The sequence below is a fragment of the Monodon monoceros genome, unplaced genomic scaffold, assembly GCF_005190385.1.
Source record: "Monodon monoceros isolate NGI ecotype Baffin Bay Population unplaced genomic scaffold, NGI_Narwhal_1 Super_Scaffold_19, whole genome shotgun sequence".
Taxonomy (NCBI): domain Eukaryota; kingdom Metazoa; phylum Chordata; class Mammalia; order Artiodactyla; family Monodontidae; genus Monodon; species Monodon monoceros.
This window is the reverse complement of record NW_021703775.1, coordinates 58,775,512-58,797,522: the sequence shown is the minus strand read 5'-3', so window position 1 is coordinate 58,797,522 and position 22,011 is coordinate 58,775,512. Positions and strand designations below refer to the sequence as shown.

Genomic DNA, 22,011 nt, shown 5'->3' with positions numbered 1-22,011 from the left:
CACCACAACTACTGAGCTCATGCGCCTCAACGAGAGAGCCTGCATGCCGCAAACTACTGAGCCCATGCACCCTGGAGCCCGTGCACCACAACTAGAGAGAGAAAAACCCACACTCCACAACTATAGAGAAGCCCGCACATCACAACTAGAGAGAAGTCTGCGCACCACAACTAGAGAGAGAAAAACCCACACGCCACAACTAGAGAGAAGCCCGCATGCCACAGCTAGAGAGAAGTCTGCGCACCACCACTAGAGAGAGAAAAACCCGCACGCCACAAGTAGAGAGAAGCTTGCATGCCACAACTAGAGAGAAGCCCCCACACAGCAACGAAAGATCCCGCATGCCTCAACAAAGACCCCACATGCCTCAACTAAGACCCGACGCAGTCAGAAAAAAAAAACAAACTCACATGCAGGTGTATCAAAAAGAATAAAATACCTACAAATAAATTTAACCAAGGAGGTGAAAGACCTATACACTGAGAACTGTAAGACATTGATGAAAGAAATTGTAGAAGACACAAATAAATAGATATTCTATGTTCACAAACTGAAAGAATATTAAGATGTCCATACTACCCAAAATGATCTACTGATTCAATGCAATTCCTATCAAAATTCCAATGATTATTTTTCACAAAAATAGAAAAAGCAATCTTAAAATTTGTATGGAACCACAGAAGACCCCAAATAGCCAAAACAGTCTTAAGAAGAACAAAGCTGGAGGCATCATGCCTCTGATTTCAAACTACACTTCAAAGTCACAGTAATCAAACCAATATGGTATTGGCATAAAAATGGACACATTAAATCAATGAAACAGAACAGAGCCCAGAAATAAACCCATGCGTACATATTTATTTACAACAAAGGAGCCAAGAATATACAACAGGAAAGGACAGTCTCTTCAATAAATGGTGCTGGGAAAACTGAAGAGCCACATGCAGAAGAATGAAACTGAAGCCCAGTCTTACACTGTACACAAAAATCAACTGAAAATGGACTACAGACTTGAACATAAGATCTGAAACCATAAAACTCCTAGAAGAAAACATAAGAGGGTAAGCTCCTTGACATCGAACCCAGCAATGATTTTTTGGATTTGACATAAACAGCAAAGGCAACAAAAGCAAAAATAAACAAGTATGACTAAATCAAACTAAAAGCTTCTCTATAGCAAAGGAAACCATTAAAAAATGAAAAGGAGGGGCTTCCCTGGTGGCGCAGTGGTTGAGAGTCTGCCTGCTGATGCAGGGGACACAGGTTCGTGCCCCGGCCCGGGAAGATCCCATATGCCGCGGAGCGGCTGGGCCCGTGAGCCATGGCCGCTGAGCCTGCATGTCCAGAGCCTGTGCTCCGCAACGGGAGAGGCCACAACAGGGAGAGGCCACAAAAGGGAGAGGCAAAAAAAGGGAGAGGCCCGGGAACCAAAAAAAAAAAAAAAAAAAAAAAAAAAATTAAAAGGAAACCTTTGGAATTGGAGAAAATATCTTCAAATCTTATATCTGATAAAGGGTTAATATCCAAAATATATGAAGAACTCATATGACTCAATATCAAAAGAAAACAACACAAAACAAAAAAAAAACCACCTATCAATTAGATTAAAAAATGGGCAGAGGAGGGCTTCCCTGGTGGCACAGTGGTTAAGAATCTGCCTGCCAATGCAGGGGACACGGGTTCGAGCCCTGGTCTGGGAAAATCCCACATGCCGCGGAGCAACTAAGTCCGTGCACCACAACTACTGAGCCCGCGTGCCACAACTACTGAAGTCTGCACACCTAGAGACCGTGGTCTGCAAGAAGAGAAGCCACCACAATGAGAAGCCCGCACACCGCAACAGAGTAGCCCCCACTCGCCGCAACCAGAGAAAAGCCCACGCACAGCAACGAAAACCCAATGCAGCCAAAAATAAAATAAATAAATTTATTATTTTAAAAAGTGGGCAGAGGAACTTAATAAACATTTTTCCAAAAAAGACATACAAATGGCCAACAGGTACATGAAAAAGTTTTCCATCAATAATCATCAGGGAAATGTAAATCAAAACCACAATGAGGTATCACGTCACACCCGTTAGAATGGCTACTGTCAAAAGGATAATAACATATGTTGACAAGGATGTGGAGAAATGGGAACCCTGGTGCACTGTTAATGGGAATGTAAATTGGTGCAGGCACTATGGAACAGCATGGAGGTTCCTCAAAAAATTAAAAACGAAACTACCATGTGATCCAGCAATTCCACTTCTGGGTATACAGTCAAAGGATATGAAATCACTATCTTGAGTGAAATCTGCACCCTCATGTTATTGCATCATTATTTACAATAGCCAAGATGTGGAAACAACCTATGTGTCCATCGACAGACGGATAAAGAAAATGTGATATACACACACACACACACACACACACACACACTATTCAATCTTAAAAGGAAGGAAATCCTATCATTTGCAACAACGTGGATGGACCTTGAGGGCATTATGCTAAGTAAGATAAGTCAAGCAGAGAAAAATAAATATTGTATGATTTCACTTATATGTGGAATCTGGAAAAACCAGAGCTGGTGATTACTAGAGACAAAGGGTAGAAGGTGGGGAAATGGGTGAAAGTGGTCAAAGGGTACTAACTTCTAGTTATAAAATAAGTAAGTTCAGGCAATGTAATGTACAGCATGGTGACTACAGTTAACAATACTTTATATCTGAAAGTTTTTAAGAGAACAGATCTTACAAATTCTCATCACAAGAAAAAAAAAACTCACATTAACTATGTGAGATGCACCAAAACTTGTTGCAAGTATTAAGCAGAAACGGTGTGCGAAGCTCCTGACATACAGCAGGTACTCAATAAATGTCAATTATATTCTTCCTCCTTTCCCCTCCTGTATCTTTGCTCATCCTGATTTTTTTGCCTTGGTATGTACTCCTTACCTCCCATATCACTGAAATCTTACTCATTCTTTAAGTATCAGATGAAATGTCACATTTCATATGAAGTCTTTCATATCTTTTATCAACCTGAGAAGAGCACTTTTTATTTTAACTTCACTTTCTACTTCTCATATTTTATTCTGGTAAATGTTTCCCTTACCAGACTATAAGTTTTTTGAGGGAAGGGACATTTGGTTAATCTACTTCTTAAAATTTAACCAGTGCTCTATCTTTAAAAGGTTCAATAAATGTATTTACTAAGAACAGAAATAAGAAAAGCAGGTGTGCCCATCAGAGTCCTGGGAGTTAATCTGGAGCTATGCATGTGTAGGTAATGGAAGTAAGTGATTAGCAAGCAAGAATCTAAGAGAGAATGTAAAAAGAAAAGAACTTCTGACATGGTTTTTCCATCTCCCAGGTGAGTTAGGGTTCCATGAAACCTCTCTATCAAACCCCAGAATCTGAGTTGGTTCCCTTAAGATTTCTTTCCAGTTAGGACCTGAGTAGATCATTCCTTGAAATTCCTTTCTCCTTTATCTGTCTCTAGAGTGAAGACTTAACTTTAGGTTAAATGATTCAGAATTTCACAGCTGGAATTACACACTAGAAATCATCCCAACTCGGGCTTCCCTGGTGGAGCAGTGGTTAAGAATCCGCCTGCCAATGCAGGGGACATGGGTTCAAGCCCTGGTCCAGGAAGATCCCACATGCCGTAGAGCAACTAAGCCCGTGCGCCACAACTACTGAGCCTGTGCTCTAGAGACTGCGAGCCACAACTACTGAGCCTGCGTGCCACAACTACTGAAGCCTGTGCTCCGCAACGAAGAGTAGCCCCCGCTCGTCGCAACTAGAGAAAGCCCACGTGCAGTGACGAAGACCCAACACAGCCAAAAATAAAAATAAAATAAAATAAATAAATTTATTAAAAAAAACCAAATCATCCCAACTCAATCATTTGATAGATGTGGAAATGTAATACAGAGAAGTCAAATCACACAAAGGTATGCAGTTAATAAACAACAGAGCTGGGAATTCCCTGGCGGTCCAGTGGTTAGGACTCTGTGCCCTCACTGCTGAGGGCCTGGGTTCAATCCCTGGTTGGCGAACTAAGATCCCGCAAGCTGTATGGGATGGCCAAAAACAAACAAAAAACAATACAGCTGACCTAGTTACAAGCTCAATACTCTTTTTCACTACACTTAAACAACAGTTAGGATTCTAGCACATGTCAAAAGGAGTGTGTAATAAGATTATGTCACATACATGTTTTATATTTTTGCCAAGCACATCCCCATATCACTACAATATTGATTCAAATTCAGTTCACCATGATATTCATTTTATGCTGGCTATCTCCATAATAATTCTATTTTATATTTGCATAAAGTTCACCCTGAATTATCTTTTCTTGAGCCGTATCTTGTTTATTTCCTTGGCTTCACTAGAATTTTTCATAGATTATGATTTTTAACCTAGCTTCCCAAGAACCTGACCCATCTGACCCACTTCTCACATCTATATTAATGAGGAAGTAACATTAATTCTAAAGTGATCCTGTAGAAAATCAGTATGCCTCTGTATAAATATAAGAACTAAGTCAAATTTCCAAAGGTTGAAAACTGAATAATATAGACTCTACCAAAACATTAGTTATGATTTTCTATGGGCTCAAAAAAAGAGAGACAATAAAGTTACAAATTGTATTTAAGTTAAAATCTTACCATTAAATTAAAAACCTAGTTGCAAAAATATTTATTAAAACATCTGTTACCATCTGATGAAAGGGAAATTAAAAGCAAAGATACTTAAAGACACAAAGATGGTTCTACAGATCTACAAAAGAATACCTAAAATTACTTTTGGTCACATTTAAATAGATAAGTCACTGTTAACACAAAGGAGACAAGGGTCATTTTCACAAACCACATAACATTTTTTTGACTGTTAATTACTTCTACATCAGAAGATAATGACAAACCATGTAAAGCATAAGTAACTGAAACAAAAACAGTAAGATGAGGAGCATTATCCAAACACATTAATCTTACTGATAGGATTTTTAAAACATAAAGTATACTAAGTTGTTTGAAACATAGGCTTGGTCCATTAAAAAGAAAATGTAACCAATTCATACTACTTATATACAGTTTTATGACAAAACATAGAACATACCAGCTCATGCATCAAATCAAGATTATTAAAGAAATTTAGCTAAGATTCCTTAAAAAATGGTATGGTACAGGGCAGGGGGTGAGTTGATTTGGAAGCAAAATAAAATCAGCCTCAATTTAAAATTTGAGGGTGATTTTAAATTTAAAATTTTTCTTCTATTCTGATATATATTACAGCTCATTTACCTAATTTTTAAGAGACAGAGAGAGTGTGGTCCTCTGGCAGTTTAGGTGAAATCAGGATCTAAAGGGGACAAAAGGGCAGCATACAGGGGGCCTAGGAAGAACGAGGTATGGACCTGGACTCAGCAGCAGCTGTGTCTCATCCGTTTGGTAAGCCCCCTTGATGCCTTGTGCCTTCTACCTCCTGACTGTTTTCTCTGAAAACAAGTGAGACTGCTTAAGTCCTCTTGACTTTACACTGCTTTTCCTACTCTTAAAGAGATGAATTGAATAAGCAGTATTTTAAAGCCTGGATATAGGCTCCAGCTGTTAGATTCTGAAATTTCAGACTTTAGGCTTTTAGTCTGTTAGGACTCTCTCCCAATGCTCAGAATTAAGATATAAACAACTGATTGATCCATACGTGTTAACTCACTGTTGCATGTATAATTTACAGAAAAGCAGTAGAAACAATGTTACTTAGAAAAACTACTGACATAAATAGCATGCACAGTACCTTTTGATAAACAATGGAGCACACAAGATCCTTGACAGCAGATAAAGATAGTTCCTGGGCTTCGATGGTAATACTCTCCCGTGTAAGGCCAATTTGCAGTAGAAATGAGATTGTATGCACTGAGCCTCTGGAATTGTTGAGTGATGGTGCACTGAAGCTTCCATTAGAGAGCCGCGCAGAGAGTCCTGTTTTAGGACTTGAACACGGAGAAGGAGCTGGAAGCACAGCAGGAAGAGTTGCAGGTATTACAGACTTCTGGGATGATGGAGGAGAATTGTTTGCAGACATCTGCCTTTCTTTAATCTTTTAAAACAGTTGTCAATTCTTTTTCAATGGTTATGAAGAGGCCTTAAAATCACAGTGGTAAAAAAATGACTGTACTTTCAGATTTAGTTGAAAGCTTCTTTATTTCCTCTTTTAAGCCACTCATGCTGATGATGGCAAGTTCTACAACTGTGAGTTGAATATACAAAAGGTCCCACTTCCCTTAATATCAGTCCCATCAAAGAAGAGTCTTGTCTTTAGGACCACAACCAGGGTTTTGGGAAGGATTTAACATCACTGAATTATCCTCATCAGAAGAGAGTTGACATTGTTTATTTACTAAACATCTTCATCTATTTTCTTTTAAGTCTATTCTTGTCTCTCTCTTTTAATTTCAGAAAATACATAATGAATAAAAGTTGTTTTTCTGTCAAAATAAAATCCTCCTAGTTTAAAAAATAAAAAGTGTTTAGGATTAGTCTATTCAGTACTTATCCTTTGGTTCCTTGATCTAATGGGACACTTTCTCAAATGTCCACACCTTAAATCACCTTCTCAAATGTCCTCATTTTCATTTTGGAGGAGCAAATTTTTCCAGGATTAAGCACAAAGGCTTTTTAAAATAGTACAGGCATATTCCACTTGGTGAATGGGCCCATGAAGAAAAGTTGATGCTTTCTGAAATGTAGGTAGCCTGGAAGAAATTTTTTAGAAACTTTTAATATTTTATACTCACTTAACATTATTTTAAAAATGCAAGAATCCTTGGGACTCCCCTGGTGGCCCAGTGGTTAAGAATCTGCCTGCCAATGCAGGGGACATGGGTTTGAGCTCTGGTCCAGGAAGTTCCCACATGCTGCGGAGCAACTAAGCCTGTGCGCCACAACTACTGAGCCTGCACTCTAGAGCCCGCGAGCCACAACTACTGAGCCCACGTGTCACAACTACTGAAGCCCGTGCACCTCAACTACTGAAGCCTGCGCACCTAGAGCCCACGCTCCGCAAAAAGAGAAGCCACTGCAACGAGAAGCCCGCACAACTGCAACGAAGAGCAGCCCCTGCTCACTGCAACTAGAGAAAGCTCGGGTGCAACAATGAAGGCCCAACACAGCCAAAATAAATAAAATTTATTAATTAATTTAAAAAAAGAATCCTTGTGCTTTTTTAAAATGATATGTTTTGGCTGTATGTTTATAATTCACCAATAAATCCTAATGGGTAGCCTTTTTTATTTTTGGTCTAGTTATCAGAGCCCATGATTTCAGGGAGAGCCTCCTGATAAAAAAAAAAAAAGAGCAAAAAACAAAACCCTGCTATTCCTCACTAATACCTAAAACTTGAAGGTCAAACACTTTTATTCCACAAATACACAACTGAGTTATGACAAAAACAGAAGGGACAAAAAAAAAAAAGTAAAACTGACATTGTCATAGAAATAAAGTACCACTTGGCCATACAAAAGATGTATAATACTGCCCTAACATAGACAAGAGTATTCTTTTTTATATTAAAAGTTTAAATCTAAGCAGGTTTCTTTCAGAAAACTAAGGAAGCATATACTAAACACAATTATATGACACACAAAGAAGTGTAAAAGACATACTTAAGACAGGAACATAGGAAAAAGCGATCTTGTCATAAAAAATTTCTGAAAGTGAAAAAGAGAACACTAAGCACAGTTACATATGTATCACAGTTTTACATAAGGACAGTTCAAAAACTAAAAGTACGACCCCATGGCTAAGTGAAATGGCTCACAAGAGAAGGATCTTTCAATTTAAATTCCATCCATATACCTGTAAACAAGTCTAATGATAAAAAAGAGTGAAGCATCCAATGTGGTTGCAGAATGACTCTGGAAAGTAGTTAATGGGGCTAAATAAATGAGGATGAACATAACAGAAGAGCAAAAACATACAGATATAGTATTAGGAATGAGCAAGTTCAAGAAAAAGTATGGCTTAGAAAAAAACTGCTTAAAGATAACAAAGCTTTTAGAACTACATTCAGATAAGTAATTTTAACCCATTTTATATTGTACAGCACTTAACATCTTGTAAATGTTTTATATGCTTTATCTCATGATATCTCTTTGGAATTTGACAAGGCAAATATTATTTATTATTTTTGCAGATGAGTTAACGGAAGCAAAAGCAGATAAAGTAACTTGCCCAGCATCAAATGGCCATTAAGAGGTGGAGTGGGAATCAGGACCCAAGTTTCATACTTTCCTACCAAGTGCTGTCTCCACAATCACATACCATTTCTGAAAGAACAAGGAACTGAGAGAATCACTGCTCAGAGAGGATGTTAAGGTTGAGAGAGCACACTGAGAAGGCACAATTGCTCAACTTGTCTTTTGCTTACTTTCTCTGAGTTTTTAAACTAAATTTGTGGAAGAGCATTGAGAACTGAAACCTGAGCCTCGTGAATACGAGGGACTAACACATCTTTATGGAAGTGCAAGTCTTCGGGTTCAGATGCAATGCACTCCATATTGCTAAAGCAATTAGTGCAATTACAAAGCTGACTCCTATCATCTTGGAGAAAGAGCTCAGAAAGAGAGAAACAGTCATGGGCTGGAGATGGGTCAGAACAGCTTCAAGTTTTGTGGGCTGGAGGAGTGGGGAAGTGATTTCAGAAACTGCAGACATATAAACTTAATGTTAACCCTTAGTCAAATCTGAGAATAGATTATGAAAGCAAATGGTTTTCCAATACTTAGAATATAATGATCACTAGAAGTCAGCATGAATTCAAACTGAATGCCAAATCAGCTACATTTACACCTTTTAAAAAAGGGGTTATTGGCCTTTTTAGATGGAGGAAATAATAACTCACAGTAATTGAGCTCTATCTGCCAGACACCGTTCTAAGCATTCCATAAGTGTTTCCTCACTTAATCCTCACAACAACCCATTTTATAGTTGAGAAAACTGGCTTAAAGTACTTGCCCGAGATCACACAATTAGCAAAGCCAGAAAAAAAATTAGTGTATTCTGGCCAAAACAATTTTCAAGATGATATTCCATGCTATTTTTGTAAATACGTTGTTTGAGTATGAGTTAGATGTTAGTGTAGTTGGTTAAGTTTGCTGCTCTGTATCAACTTAGAGAAGCCTTTAGGGGAGTGCACTGGAACGCTGCCCTTGGCCCTATATTGTTTTTGATTATTTATAAGATAATAAAGACATGGAAGACATGCTTATAAAATCCTCAGATTGTACAATCTGGGAGAAATAAACTAAAATTCAAGTGAACTATAACAATGATGAGAGTAAAGCTTTACATTTAGTTCAAAAAGTTAAATGTGCAATATAGAAATGGAGAAATGCTGACTTAGAACCTGTTCATTAGAGGTGTTATCAACCAAGAGTTTAATAATGGCTGCTAATATAATGGGTGACTAAAAGAACTAATGTAAACATAAACCCCCAGGACACTGAGAACACATCAGCATCAATCAGCATACTGGTTGCTAGTCAGCTTACGTTACCACTGTATTCATTTTTACAGTCCACACTTTTAAGAGCTATATTGATGTAAAAAAATAATAAAGAGTATATATCTAGATAAAGCTGAAAACAATGTCATGTGACAAATTATGCTTAACACAACCAAGCAGAATAATGGTCTTCAAATATTTGAAAAGGTGTTAAGAGAATAATTGGTTTTTCTCCCCATTTTTATATGGATGATTTATTTATTTTTTGCTATTGATAACAATGTATTCATTTATGAAGTGTTAACCCTACTCACACCACACACCCAGGAAGTTGTGTTACTGGGTGGACACAGTGCAAACATAAGATTAGGAAATTAACAGAGAATAACTGGTTTTATTCAGTATCATTGTAGAGGGTAGATAGAGGGTAGAGGTAAAATGAAGATAACAGCTATGAGGACTGCGCTACTGCATGTACAATATCTACAGTGGTACCTGGCTAAGTGCTAAGTTTTAGCAATTTTCACAGTAATTAGGTGAAAGAATTAACAATTAAGCTCCTACTTCATACTAAACACTGAAATTGAGATATCATACTTCATTAAATCCTTGCTATGACACTAGGAAATTTGTTTAACTGCTTTACAGAAAAGGAACCAGAGTTTCAGAATTGTTGCTTACCCACGACTACACAGCTAATAAGTGATGGAACTGGGATTCACACCAAAGTTTCCCTGACTCCAAAGCCCATGTTCTTTATACTACTTCACTTCATTACCAACAACCTAACAACAATCTACAACAGGTTTTCTCATGAGGTAATGAGGTCCTTAAAATACCTGACTTGAGCAGTTTCAAAAAGCTGAACAACTGTCATAAAAAGGTGAGTCAAATATCTATGAATAATACTGTATGCAGGTTAAATACTTCAAAATACAAGACACCGCTGTGTTCAAGAATAATAATTTATTTGTGACGGATATCTTCCCACTAAATTTCCATTTTATAATACCTGCTAATATTAGCCAAATAACAGTAACTGTCTTATGATTACAATCAACTATCAGAACGATCGATAACTATTAACTATGTTATACTTTTGCATAAAAATATTTTTTACAGTTTCAGCATGAACACAAATAGAAGAAACTAAGTGAGCTGTCATATTAGCTTCTGCCCACTCACCCCATCTGTTTTCCCTCTCCTTGTTTTGCTTTACGGAACCTTGATTTGATCTGTAAGATGCAACAAGATGTAGGGTGCAAAATATTAAGATTAAATATCAAAAAAAAAAATCTAACAACTCTAATTTTGTCTTTATGCTTCAATCAGAAATCTGAGACAATAGTACATCATACTAATTCATAAATCAATTAGATATGTTTGTTGCTAATAGCTGTGAGTTGGCAAGCATTTCTAATATGTTTATTTGCAACATCTCAAATATTCTTTGGGGGAATTATCTGTCACATATCTCATTCAAATGAAATTGTCACTACTGCTGAATGGAATCAAAAGATGGCATTTTAAAGGAATCTTGAGCCCAACCTGCCCTATTATTACAGACAAGGTAAAAATAAAGGCTCTGGAGGTTAGGTGACTTAACGGAGGGTTACTTCACGGTAACATCACAAGTTGATCTACCCTTTCTCTCCCTCTCCCTCAACTCCCCCTACGTATACATTATCTCATTTCTTAGCAAAGCCTCTAATTATAAGAAGCTCTAACAGCAGCATTTTCATTCAACAAATATTTATTGAGTGCCTATTATCTGCTAGACTGTTATGAGAGACTCGGGATGTACAGCAGTGACCAAAACAGACATGGCTATTGCTCTCTCCGGAGCTTAGAGTGTGATATAGGACACACACATTAAACAAATATTCACATTAATAGCAAGGCAATTACAAATCATGAAAAGTGATATGACAGAGTATACTGAGAGGAACTAATTTCAACTGAGGTTCACAGGCAAGGCACCTTTAAGGAAGCTAAAACCAAAGGATAAGTAGGAGTCAGGGAAGCAGAGAGAGAAGCAAAGAGGATTCCGGAAGACAAAACAAATCCAGCTAGTAAATACTTCAAAACGAAGCTCATCATTTACTGTAGCCAGTGTCCTTTTTGTACTCAGTAAAGGCAAAAGTTAAGAGGTAAAACACTTTTCCTATTCAGAATAGCATAATATTTACCATGACTCCCTACCAGTAACAGGTTTTCCTGGTTCGATTAAGTTTTGTGTGCTAGGAATGCTAATGAATGCAGGGTCTTTTTTTCTCCTGTTGATATGTACTGTATTCTTTTAGTATGTACAAAAAGCATACGGCCTTTTTCAATGCAATACTGACCAGAGTCCTGAAGTCATTATCCATATTCTACCTTGATACAGGCCTGACTTTGCTTAATAATCCTGATGTTGCTTTTATGTTGTATGAAAAATCCAAGTAACTTTGTTGATGGTTTTTAAAATCATAGTTTCTAGCAATTTCCTACATCTACTTATATATTTTCAAAAATGTAACTATTACCTTAGATTAATATAAATACTTTTCCTCCTAAAAGCTCAGTATTCAACTAAATTGTTGCTGGTAAAATTCAGCTCTTCTAGACCAGAGGTATTTGAATCTCAGTCTTTTCCAATGTCAGAGAGAACAGAGAGAGAGCACACCAAGTCTGCTCTCTGCTCAGGCACTGAAAAGTTTATCCAGTAACCAGATTACGGACTGCCAGTCTGGTGATGCTGTACAAATTTACGTTTGGCTTGATGTATCTTCATAACCTCTCTCTGCACCAGTGGTATCTGAGAAATCTGACTCATAGCCAATGAGCAATTTCTTACATACAGCCACTATAAACTAATCACACAAGTGGAGAAAACCTTCTTCTACACTGAAATTAAAATTAAAACATCTCCTAAGCACATTATCTCAAGTTTTTTCATTAATGAGACAACTGCTCCAAAAAGGCTCACACACACGTTCAATTTGGATTACATAATCAGAGACTCAAAGTACTATCTGCACAGATTATGAATCATGAGCATGATTATTAATAAATCAAATTAAAAACTGTACTAGCTAATAATTTCCCAATATCAAGTTCTGTAAAATCAGTTTCTTTTTAAAATGAGCAATTAACTCTAATATGGTAATATTTTCATCAACTTTAGAATGTCTTTTAAAAATGAGAACAAAATGTCCCTTAAGAAACATGCATTTAAATGACCATTCTTTTTTTCTGTATAAGATTTTTCCAATTCTTATATAATTTTAAAAATTTAATATCCAAGAACTTGATTTATTAAGCTCTTTTTGGGGGGGGCCATGGCATTTTTTTGAATTAAAAGCAATCCATTAAGAGAGAAATTTCTATTTTAAAGACGTCACCTCATGAAACTGAAAGCTTCTAAAATTTATATATTTAAAAGACTCACTACGATCTGAGATGCTTAAAACATTCATTTCAAGATAATAAACCAGTCAACATTCTTGAATCTGAGTCATCCTAAAAAGTTAAAAGCTATATACCAAATTATAGAACTGAGGATGGAAAATTGGCTTGTAAAATATTCAAGTTCCTCTGATCAGGCCAACCACATCTACATTACCTACCGAAGCAAAACCTAACATGAAGACTTCTGTGACACGTTTTAAATACTTTTAATAAAACTTGTAACTTTTTTTTTTGGCTGAATGTCCATGCCAGCTCTGAATCCAGATCCTAACACGGAAGGAGGAAAGGGTTCCTTTATTAAGTAAAACTGGCCTAGATCTCAGTGGGGGAACTTTATGGATGCTTTCAGCCACAAATCCAGAGGTGTCCTCACAGCCTTAAATTTACTAAGTAAGCTTGATCTAAAGAAAATCATAGCCGCTAAAACTTTAGTAACTGCAGCATTAAGTACAAAGGAGAAACAGTATAAGAGGAACACGCTAACGTTTTCTAGGGTACAAATTACGGTATTTTAAAAGTTTTCGTTTCATTTGTCTCTACAGCTCATTAAGGCTGTGTCGAACAAAGTACCAGTTCAGGGTGTAACTTATCCTCCCTAATCAAAGATGACACCGATAGTCTTATTTCCTGTGGGGATGGGTGTGGTTGAAGAGACAGTTACGTCCAAGCCATCAATCTGTGTATGGAAAAGTCTGCAGCTCTCACACACGCTGTCGCTCGATTTATACTCGTGCCTGCACACGGCAAGGCCTATGCTTCTGACTGCGATGACTTAAAATAAAATATCCAACAGGCAATCGAATACTATGGAGTTATTTTTACTGCTCAAAGACGCAGTCGCGCTCCTCAGTGTTTCGTCTTAAGAAAACCCTCCCGGGGATGAGACCGACTCGGAGCTACGCCGCAACTTGCAAAACTAAAGAGTCAGGAAATTGGGGTGGGGGCTTACGTTCTCTAAGCGCCGTCGACTCACTCTTTGCGACGCGTACAAGGTAAAGTGGTGAAAAGAAAAGGGGAAGGCTCATCCAAAATTCGTCAGCGTGGGTGCCGCCAATCTGGCGTTGGGAGCTAGTTGGGAGGACCCGGTAAGAGACTGGGTCCGAGAGGCCGGGCGCGGTGGTCGCCGGCGGAGCGTGACTCCAAGTTGGCGTCGGCGCCCACGCCGGAACTTGGCCCCATCTGGCTGCAGCGCCGGCGCCCCTGCTCACAGCGGCGCCCCCTCCCGCCGCGCGCTCTACCAATTTCCCGCCCAACCCCGGCGGCCGCCGCCCAGCCCCGCGCGGGATCCGAGTCCCTCCGCCACCGCCGCCGCCGCCGCCGCCGCCGCCGCATGCGGGTGGGTGGGGGAGGGGAGGCTGAAGCCGCCTCACCCGACGTGCTGGGAGAACAAAGCGGCAGCCGCTGCGGCGCTAACTTTTTCGGTGTCTGTTCCGCTCTCCCCCAGGCGACTACTTACAGAGGCGGGCTCCGCCGGTCGTGAGAAACTCCGCGCCCGCCAGCGTCTGGGTCCCGGACCAGGCGCCAGCGAGGCTTCACGCGCCTCGCAGGATACCGCCCGCCGCAGGCGCCCCTTCCTCGGTCCCTCCCTCCGCCCTGTCCCGTCCTGAGGCCCGAGGGCGGGGGGGCAGGGGCGCGCGAGGGGCGGGGGCGCGCGGTCGGCGCGGGGCCTGCCGGGAGCTGTAGTCTCCTCGCGAGCTCGAAGTGGTGGTAGCAGCGCGGGGAAGTTGCTCCCTGGCTTGACACCACGCGCGGGCAGCAGGAGCTCCTGATGCTCTCAGGCTCGCGCTGCACCCTCCGAGGTCCTGGCGTCCCCATGAGCACTGGGGAGCGGGGCGCGACCGTGCCCTTATTCCAGTTGCGCACTGTACTTGATACCCATTATTGCTACTGAACTGCCTTTTTCTCTTATGTCGCCCGCTCTGATGTAGTCGATGGTTGTTAGGGGGCAAGAGGTGACAAGTTGGACACGGGACTTGTAAAGGGTCTATAGTAGAGAGCAGTTTTCACCCTGAGGTATCGTCGCAATTCTCCACCTGTTTCACTCCCGAGTGTTTGCCCTCCAGCTGGCCGTTTGGCACAGGGGCCCTGGGCGTTCCACACCCAGGCGGATACGTCCGGAGCCCTTCACCTAAAGCGGAGTAAATGGAAGTCTCTGCTTTCAATATGTTGTGTGTATCCTACTTGTCCGTCTTTAAATTCGAGTGTGTCCCCTACCATCAGAGTGAAGTGCAGCCAAGAATCACCGAACCTAGGTTTCCAAGTGACATTGACAAGGGTGACAATAACGGGTGAAGGGGGACTCGGGTGAGATGAGATCTAGAGGGAAAATACACTAGGTGTTAAATTATACATATTTTATGTGAGGGAAAAGCGTGAGCAGCTGACACCCATTGTCCCAGAAAAGACCCAGGTCTCCTTATGTCCAAATTTCATGCCCTGTATATCTCAATTAAATTATATTGAAACAAGCAGATGGGTTGCAGGCAATAATCCATCCATCCCCATGCAGAGGTCGAGTGCAGTTTTTGAGAACAGAGAGAAAAGAAAGCTAAGTGGGTCCCTACTTTTTATACCAAGTCATAAATCTTACTGGATGTCCCTGGATTTAAACTTAAGCGGGGATTTTTTAATAATTTATATTAAAGACCGGGCAAGTAAAATTCCGTATAACTCTGATCTACTCCGAAGCTATATTTTTAAAAGATGTTTCTGAAACATTTTTTTAAATTAGAAGATACTAATTGTCTCACATTCAGTAATATCTAATTCAGTCTAATTATATTTTGTAGTCTTATTCTTTTACTTTAAAATTGAAAGTAAATTCACTCAAGTTTCTTTAAAAAAAAAAGCAAAACCGAAAAATGCTCTTACCTAACTTTGCCTTTTTCTTCCTTCCACTTCACAACTGACATTTTAGTCCAAACCCAAATATCCTCTCTCAGCAAGATTCCCAGGATCTCATTGGAGCAGTTTACAGCCAGTCCCATCTCACTAGTGACTCCCATTTTCACTCGTGGTCCTTAAAGAGACAGAAGTTACTCTTTCTAGAAGTAACTTTTCTAAATGAAGCAAGCTGCTATTTTACAGAGGTGCAAGGATTTGTGTATATGAGAATATATATATGTGTATATACATATACATATATATTATATATACATATAAACATATACATTTACATTATATATACACATACATACGGTCATTTCATTTCCACTTTTCCACTTCTCTTTTGAAAAATGAAATCATCTCCTTTCAAATCACTGAAAGGTGAATCTTTCAATAATACATTTAAGTGTAAGACTGTCTTTGGCCCTGTAATTTTTTTGCTTGACATGAACTACAGTTTCCTCAGGACATTCCATTCCTATGCCAAGAGCACTGAAGGGTAAAGATTAGGTTTAATACGTGCATGTGAGATTTTTATCCTTAAGAGAAAATATAATCAGAATGACCAAGATGGAAAAGATTTTTCTTCTTGGTGCTTTTTGAAAACTAGGAGCTCAGTGTTCCTCTTCTGTGACTGTAGTCGCAAATCTTGCCCTAGAGTTACTGCCCCCACCCCTTGTACTTAATGGTTAACAACACAACCATTCACACATGTTATTTAATAGAAGCAAAGAAAGTCAACACTGTTGTGACCTAAGGTAGCAGAGTTACTTAAGTCAGAATCCTAAATGCAGAAAAACATGATTTGTTAAGGCCCCACTGGAAGAAACAGTCATTATTTCAAAACTTGAGGTGGTTTTAATTTATAGAACGTGATTACTGGAAAATTATTTTGGTTTTGTGTCTTTCTTCATGACCTTGAAAGATAGGTGAAAAATTCAGAAAGCATTTGGGTATCAATATAGAGTTAGTAAAATAGTTATTGGAAAAAATGCTTCAGGATCTATTTCTTTTTCAGCAGAGATATACTCGATATATTCTTCAAAATGTACTTCCTCAGTTTCCACTGCCACTACCCTGGTCCAGACCCTCCATATCTGGATTGATGCAAGAGATTTTCGTTGGTCTTCTAGACTAGGATGAACTATTATACCCTTGGAACTCTCTTTTCTGATTTGCAGGCTGTCAGTAATTGTTCTGTGCTCTGGTAGCCCTTGATGGATAATTCTCATGTCACTTATCACATTTGATTGTGGATTGAGTATATAGCAGATGCCCCTGTGCTCCCCTTATCTGCCCTCCCCCTTAGTGAACTTGTAGAAGCCCATAGTCTTCTGCTTGGATATAACCCCTACAGATAATATCTATATCTAATATTCATTATATTATTTGAACACCAGCTCTGGGCGAGGCACATTCATCCATTTTTTTTATAGCTTTCTCTGTTTATTCCATATAACACCTCCCTTGTCTTTTTTTTTTTTTTTTTTTTGCGGTACGCGGGCCTCTCACTGTTGTGGCCTCTCCCGTTGCGGAGCACAGGCTCCGGACGCGCAGGCTCAGCGGCCATGGCTCACGGGCCCAGCCCCTCCGCGGCACGTGGGATCCCCCGGACCTGGGCACCAACCCGCGTCCCCTGCATCGGCAGGTGGACTCTCAACCACTGCGCCACCAGGGAAGCCCCCCTCCCTCTTCTTTATTTGCACTTATATGTAACTTTATATACTTTACTATTTGATTATATATTATTTTATCAATATATGCAAATATATTTATATTTGCATATTTGTATATACAGATATATTTATAACACAGTGTATAATCAAAGAGAGGTGTGGTGAGGATGGTTGGACTAAAAGGAGAATTAGAAAACTCTGGTAACTAAAAGGAGTGGTTACTGCCTATGTTCTACCTAGGATTTCATATGGTGTCCTTAAAGTTTAATATCAGGTAATTTGCAATAAAAAAGCAATTACCTTGCTCATTCACAATAATTCCTGTTTATCATTGTGGTTGCAGAGAAAGAGGTTTCCCAAGAAAGACGAGGTAATGTACAAATGTGCTTCTGGATTTCATTCTAATTGAGTATTAATTAAAAACCTCTGCTTGAAATACTGTAAACTGGTTATAACATATATAAAAAGCCAATTGAGAAAGAGAATAAAGGTGCTACAGACTTGGGTAGGGAGCCAGTATTAAAATTAATTTTTGTACCATCACTGAGCAGAGCAGCAGAGTTAGGGAAGTGGGTCCCCCCTCACGCACAGTCTGGAAGCTGCACCAGCCCTGAGGAACCAGCTGGAAGGAATGGTTTGGAGTAGGACTTTGAAGACGGAATCCAACCTAGGCTCTGCCAATTAGCAACTGCATGTTACTTAATCTCACTAAGAATAGGTTTCTTTACATATGAAATAAGGGGAGATAATTACTCACCCTATAGGGTTGTTGTGAGAATTAAATGAAAAAAAAAATGCATCGAATGCACTACACCTGTAATGGGCATTAAAGGTAGTCTGCCTGAGGATGCATTGTGAGGTTACCTTTTATCAAGCTGTGTGACCATGGGCAAGTTAACCTCTATGTGCTTCAGTCTCATGGACTGTTAACTTGGTTTATAGTAGTCCTTCCCCCATGAGTTGTATAAAGACTAAATGAGCTAACACATGGAAAACATTCTTAAAAACTCACATGGTGAATGCTCAGTAAATGTTAGCTATTATTATTCATGTTGAAGAGTTAGAGTTCTTACATCGCCACATCTCCTGCTGTTGTGGCAGAACAGAGAAAGAAAAGTTGCTGAGCTTGAGTGTATGGAGGGAAATTTAAAATAATAACAAAGAATTTAAAAGGAACAGGAATCCCTATGGCTATACAATGAATTCCTTTTCACTTCATCAAAGGAAGATCCTCAACTGACCAGAAACCATCACTGCAACATTTTCTACACTAGTAGTTTCATGTGTTCCAGTGCAGGATAAAATCACTGAACAGTTTTATGTTTGGTGGTTTTACTTTTAATATAGTTAGACTATAATGACCTGAACATTTTACTATAAATTGTACTCTGACCATGACATCTCAAATTTCAAAATCTCAAGTCTTTCCAGAAAAAATTATGACTATACAACCCTAGACTTTACATTGTATCATAGTCACTTAAATGAAGATGATGGAGTGTTTAGCTGAAAGCTGATTATTGTTAATTTAGTTTGTCTTTCTTTCCTAGATTCTCCTTGAAACATTACAGTCCTTGATGTATTGATTTAATAAGCATTTTGAAAGGCTACTATGTGCAAGACAACTGATAGGATCTATAGATGAAACAACTCCTGTTCTCAAGAATCTAAAGTTTATTAAGTGAGATATATGAAAATCTATTAAACAGAGAAGAGAGTAAAATAAATAAGTAGGAGGCGAAATAAGCAGGAAATGTCAGAGAAATACAAGACATAACCCCTGACCTGGGGAAGCCTAAATGCATACAAAAAGAGGATTTTAGCTGGGCTTTGAAGAAAGAATAGGATTTGGGAATATGGGGGAGAGGAATGGGAGAAAAAAGAAAATTCTAGGTAGAAGCCACAGTTGAAAAGGCACATAGGTGTGAAAACATGGGCCACATTTGTGGATCAAATAGTTCAGTTAAGCTGAGCCGTAGGATTTTCTTTTTCTCACACATTAAAAAAAAAAAATGAGATATGATTAACAAACTATAAGTTCACTTTTTAAATGTGTACAGTCTACTGGTTTTAGTATATTCACAAAGTTACACAACATCACACTACCTAATTTCAGAATATTTTCCTCACCCCAAAAAGAAACCTCATACCTGTTAGCAGCCCCTCTCCAGTTCAGACGTGGTGGGTCCACCCACCCAGCTCCCAGTGGAGTCACGGTGCTTGCTGTTGGAAGCCCCCTGGGTGGGCAAGCACAGGATGGTGAGTGGGGTGGGAGTGGGATACTGGCAAGGCACCTGCTGCATCTGCTGCACGTGGCTTTAGTCTCTGTCTTACAAATCTGTATCTCTAGCCTCCATCTCTTTCTGCAATCCCTGGAATGTTCCACAGAGAGACCACAAATTCAAAGTGTCCCTAAATGAACTCACCTTTCCTTGAAACCTCTTCCTATCTCCACTCCTAGTGCTTAGTACTAACATCTGTTTGGTCATCCAAGACAGAAACTTCTTAACTCCTTTTCCCTGTTCTCCAAATCCAGTTGGTGACCAAGTCCCATCAATTTTGTACCATCACATCTCTGTGTTTTATGCCCTTTCTTCTTTTCCATGACTGCTGTCTCAGTTCAGGCCTTCATTATCTCTCACCTGATCTACTGAAATGACCGTCTAAGAGATTTCCCTGCTTGAATCTTCTCTTCTTTAATCCACTATCCACTCTGCCATCAGAGTGATAGTTCTAAACTGCAGAATTTGATCATATGATTTCCTGAGCCTAAAATTCTTCAGTAGCTAACCAATGTCTTTATTGTGCAGACTTTTTAACATGGCATGTAATGTCCCTCCTCCTGGTTTCTCTTAATGCTACTCCTCATTCCTCACATATCTAGCAACTTAAGCAGTGGTGGACTGCTGGCTGTTCCCCAGTGTGTTTTTGCTCAAGTGATACCCGTCTCCCCCTTTTCTACCTGGTAAGCAATTCCAAGACCCATTCAGTTCAGTCTCTCCTCTATGTCACCTTTCCTGTCTACTTCAGTCAGATGGTAATAGCCATTCCTTTCTTTGTGCTCCAAACTTGTCCCTTTCGTATTTATTTATTTTTTATTGAAATATAGTTGATTTACAATGTTGTGTTAATTACTGCTGTACAGTAAAGTGATTCAGTTATACACACATACACATACACACACACACATATATATATATAGAGAGAGAGAGAGACATTCTTTTCTGTGTTCTTTTCCATTATGATTTATCATAGGATATTGAATATAGTTCCCTATGCTATACAGTAGCCTTGCTGTTTATCCATTCTATATATAAAACTTACATCTGCTCACCCCAACCTCCCACTCCATCCCTCCCCAACACCCTCCCTCTTGGCAACCACTGGTCTGTTCTCTATGTCCATGGTTCCAAACACATTCCTTTCATAGCTCCTGTGATACTTTATGGCACAACTCTCTTACTAAACTGTAAGCTCCTTGAGAGCAGGGGCCATACCTAATTTCCTGTGTCCCTTGCAGAGTGCCTTGCACAGTCTTAGTGCTCCACAGACATGGTTGAATACTAGACATCTGGGAGTCACTGCATAGGGCGCAGAATGCAAATATGAGAAGGGATGAAATTACCCTGCAGGAAGACCAGAGACAGGAATTACATTTACTGAGGTCCTATGATGCTGAAGGAGGCATGATTCTAGGCTTAATTCTGTCCTTTTCACTAATCATATGAGGACTGAAGAAGGCCCATCCTATTTGGCAATAATAAGTTTATAATTTGTTAACTCTGGTGAGAGAAGTGCCAGGAGAAAATTGAGGGCTAAAGCCAAACTGCAATGAATTTAGGAGACAAACAGAAGATAAAAAGAGGACATAGAGAGTACACTGGCAGTTCTCAGATTTCAAGGACCAATAAATTTACAAAAAAAACAGACTGAGTTGCCAACTTCTTGTTTTACCAACAGAGAACATTAAAATAAAGCAAGAACTCAAAATCACTAATCCTTAGGGAAATGCAAATCAAAACTACAATAAGATACTGCCTCATACCCATCAGGATGACTACTGTCAAAAAACAGAAAATAACAAGTGTTGGCAAGGATGTGGAGAGATTGGAATGCTTATGCACTATTGATGGGAATGCAAAATGGTGCAGCTGCTATGAAAAACAGTATAGCAGTTCCTCAAAAATTAGAAATGGAATTACCATGTGATCCAGCAATTCCACTTCTGGGTATATATATCCAAAAGAACTGAAAGCAGGGTCTCAAGGAAACCGCTGACAAAATGAAAAGACAACCTACTGAATGAGAGAAAATATTTGCAACTGATGTGATAACTAAGGGGTTAATATCCAAACTATATAAACAGCTCATATAACTCAATATAAAAAAAATGATTGAAAAATGGGCAGAAGACTTGAATAGACATTTTTCCAAAGAACACATACAGATGGCCAAAAAGCACATGAAAAGATGTTCAACATTGCTAATCATCAGAGAAATGCAAAT

The 22,011-nt window shown here is 39.2% G+C and overlaps 1 protein-coding gene across 3 annotated transcripts in view; it reads right to left on the bottom strand.

Annotated features, from left to right (window-relative positions):
- The window catches only part of PRKD3 (protein kinase D3), a 74,622-nt gene extending 60,073 nt beyond the window's left edge, over positions 1-14,549 (bottom strand). Inside the window, exons 1-2 of one of the 3 annotated variants that reach the window (XM_029232459.1) lie at positions 14,400-14,546; positions 5,786-6,743 (exon numbers count right to left, since the gene is read on the bottom strand). In XM_029232459.1, the coding sequence (XP_029088292.1) occupies positions 5,786-6,073 (288 nt within the window). In that variant the 5' untranslated portion in view covers positions 6,074-6,743; positions 14,400-14,546. Of the gene's footprint in view, positions 1-5,785; positions 6,744-13,892; positions 14,061-14,399 lie in introns of those variants that run through there. The other 2 variants (XM_029232460.1, XM_029232461.1) reach the window with 2 other exon arrangements.
- Between the last annotated feature and the right edge of the window lie 7,462 nt (positions 14,550-22,011).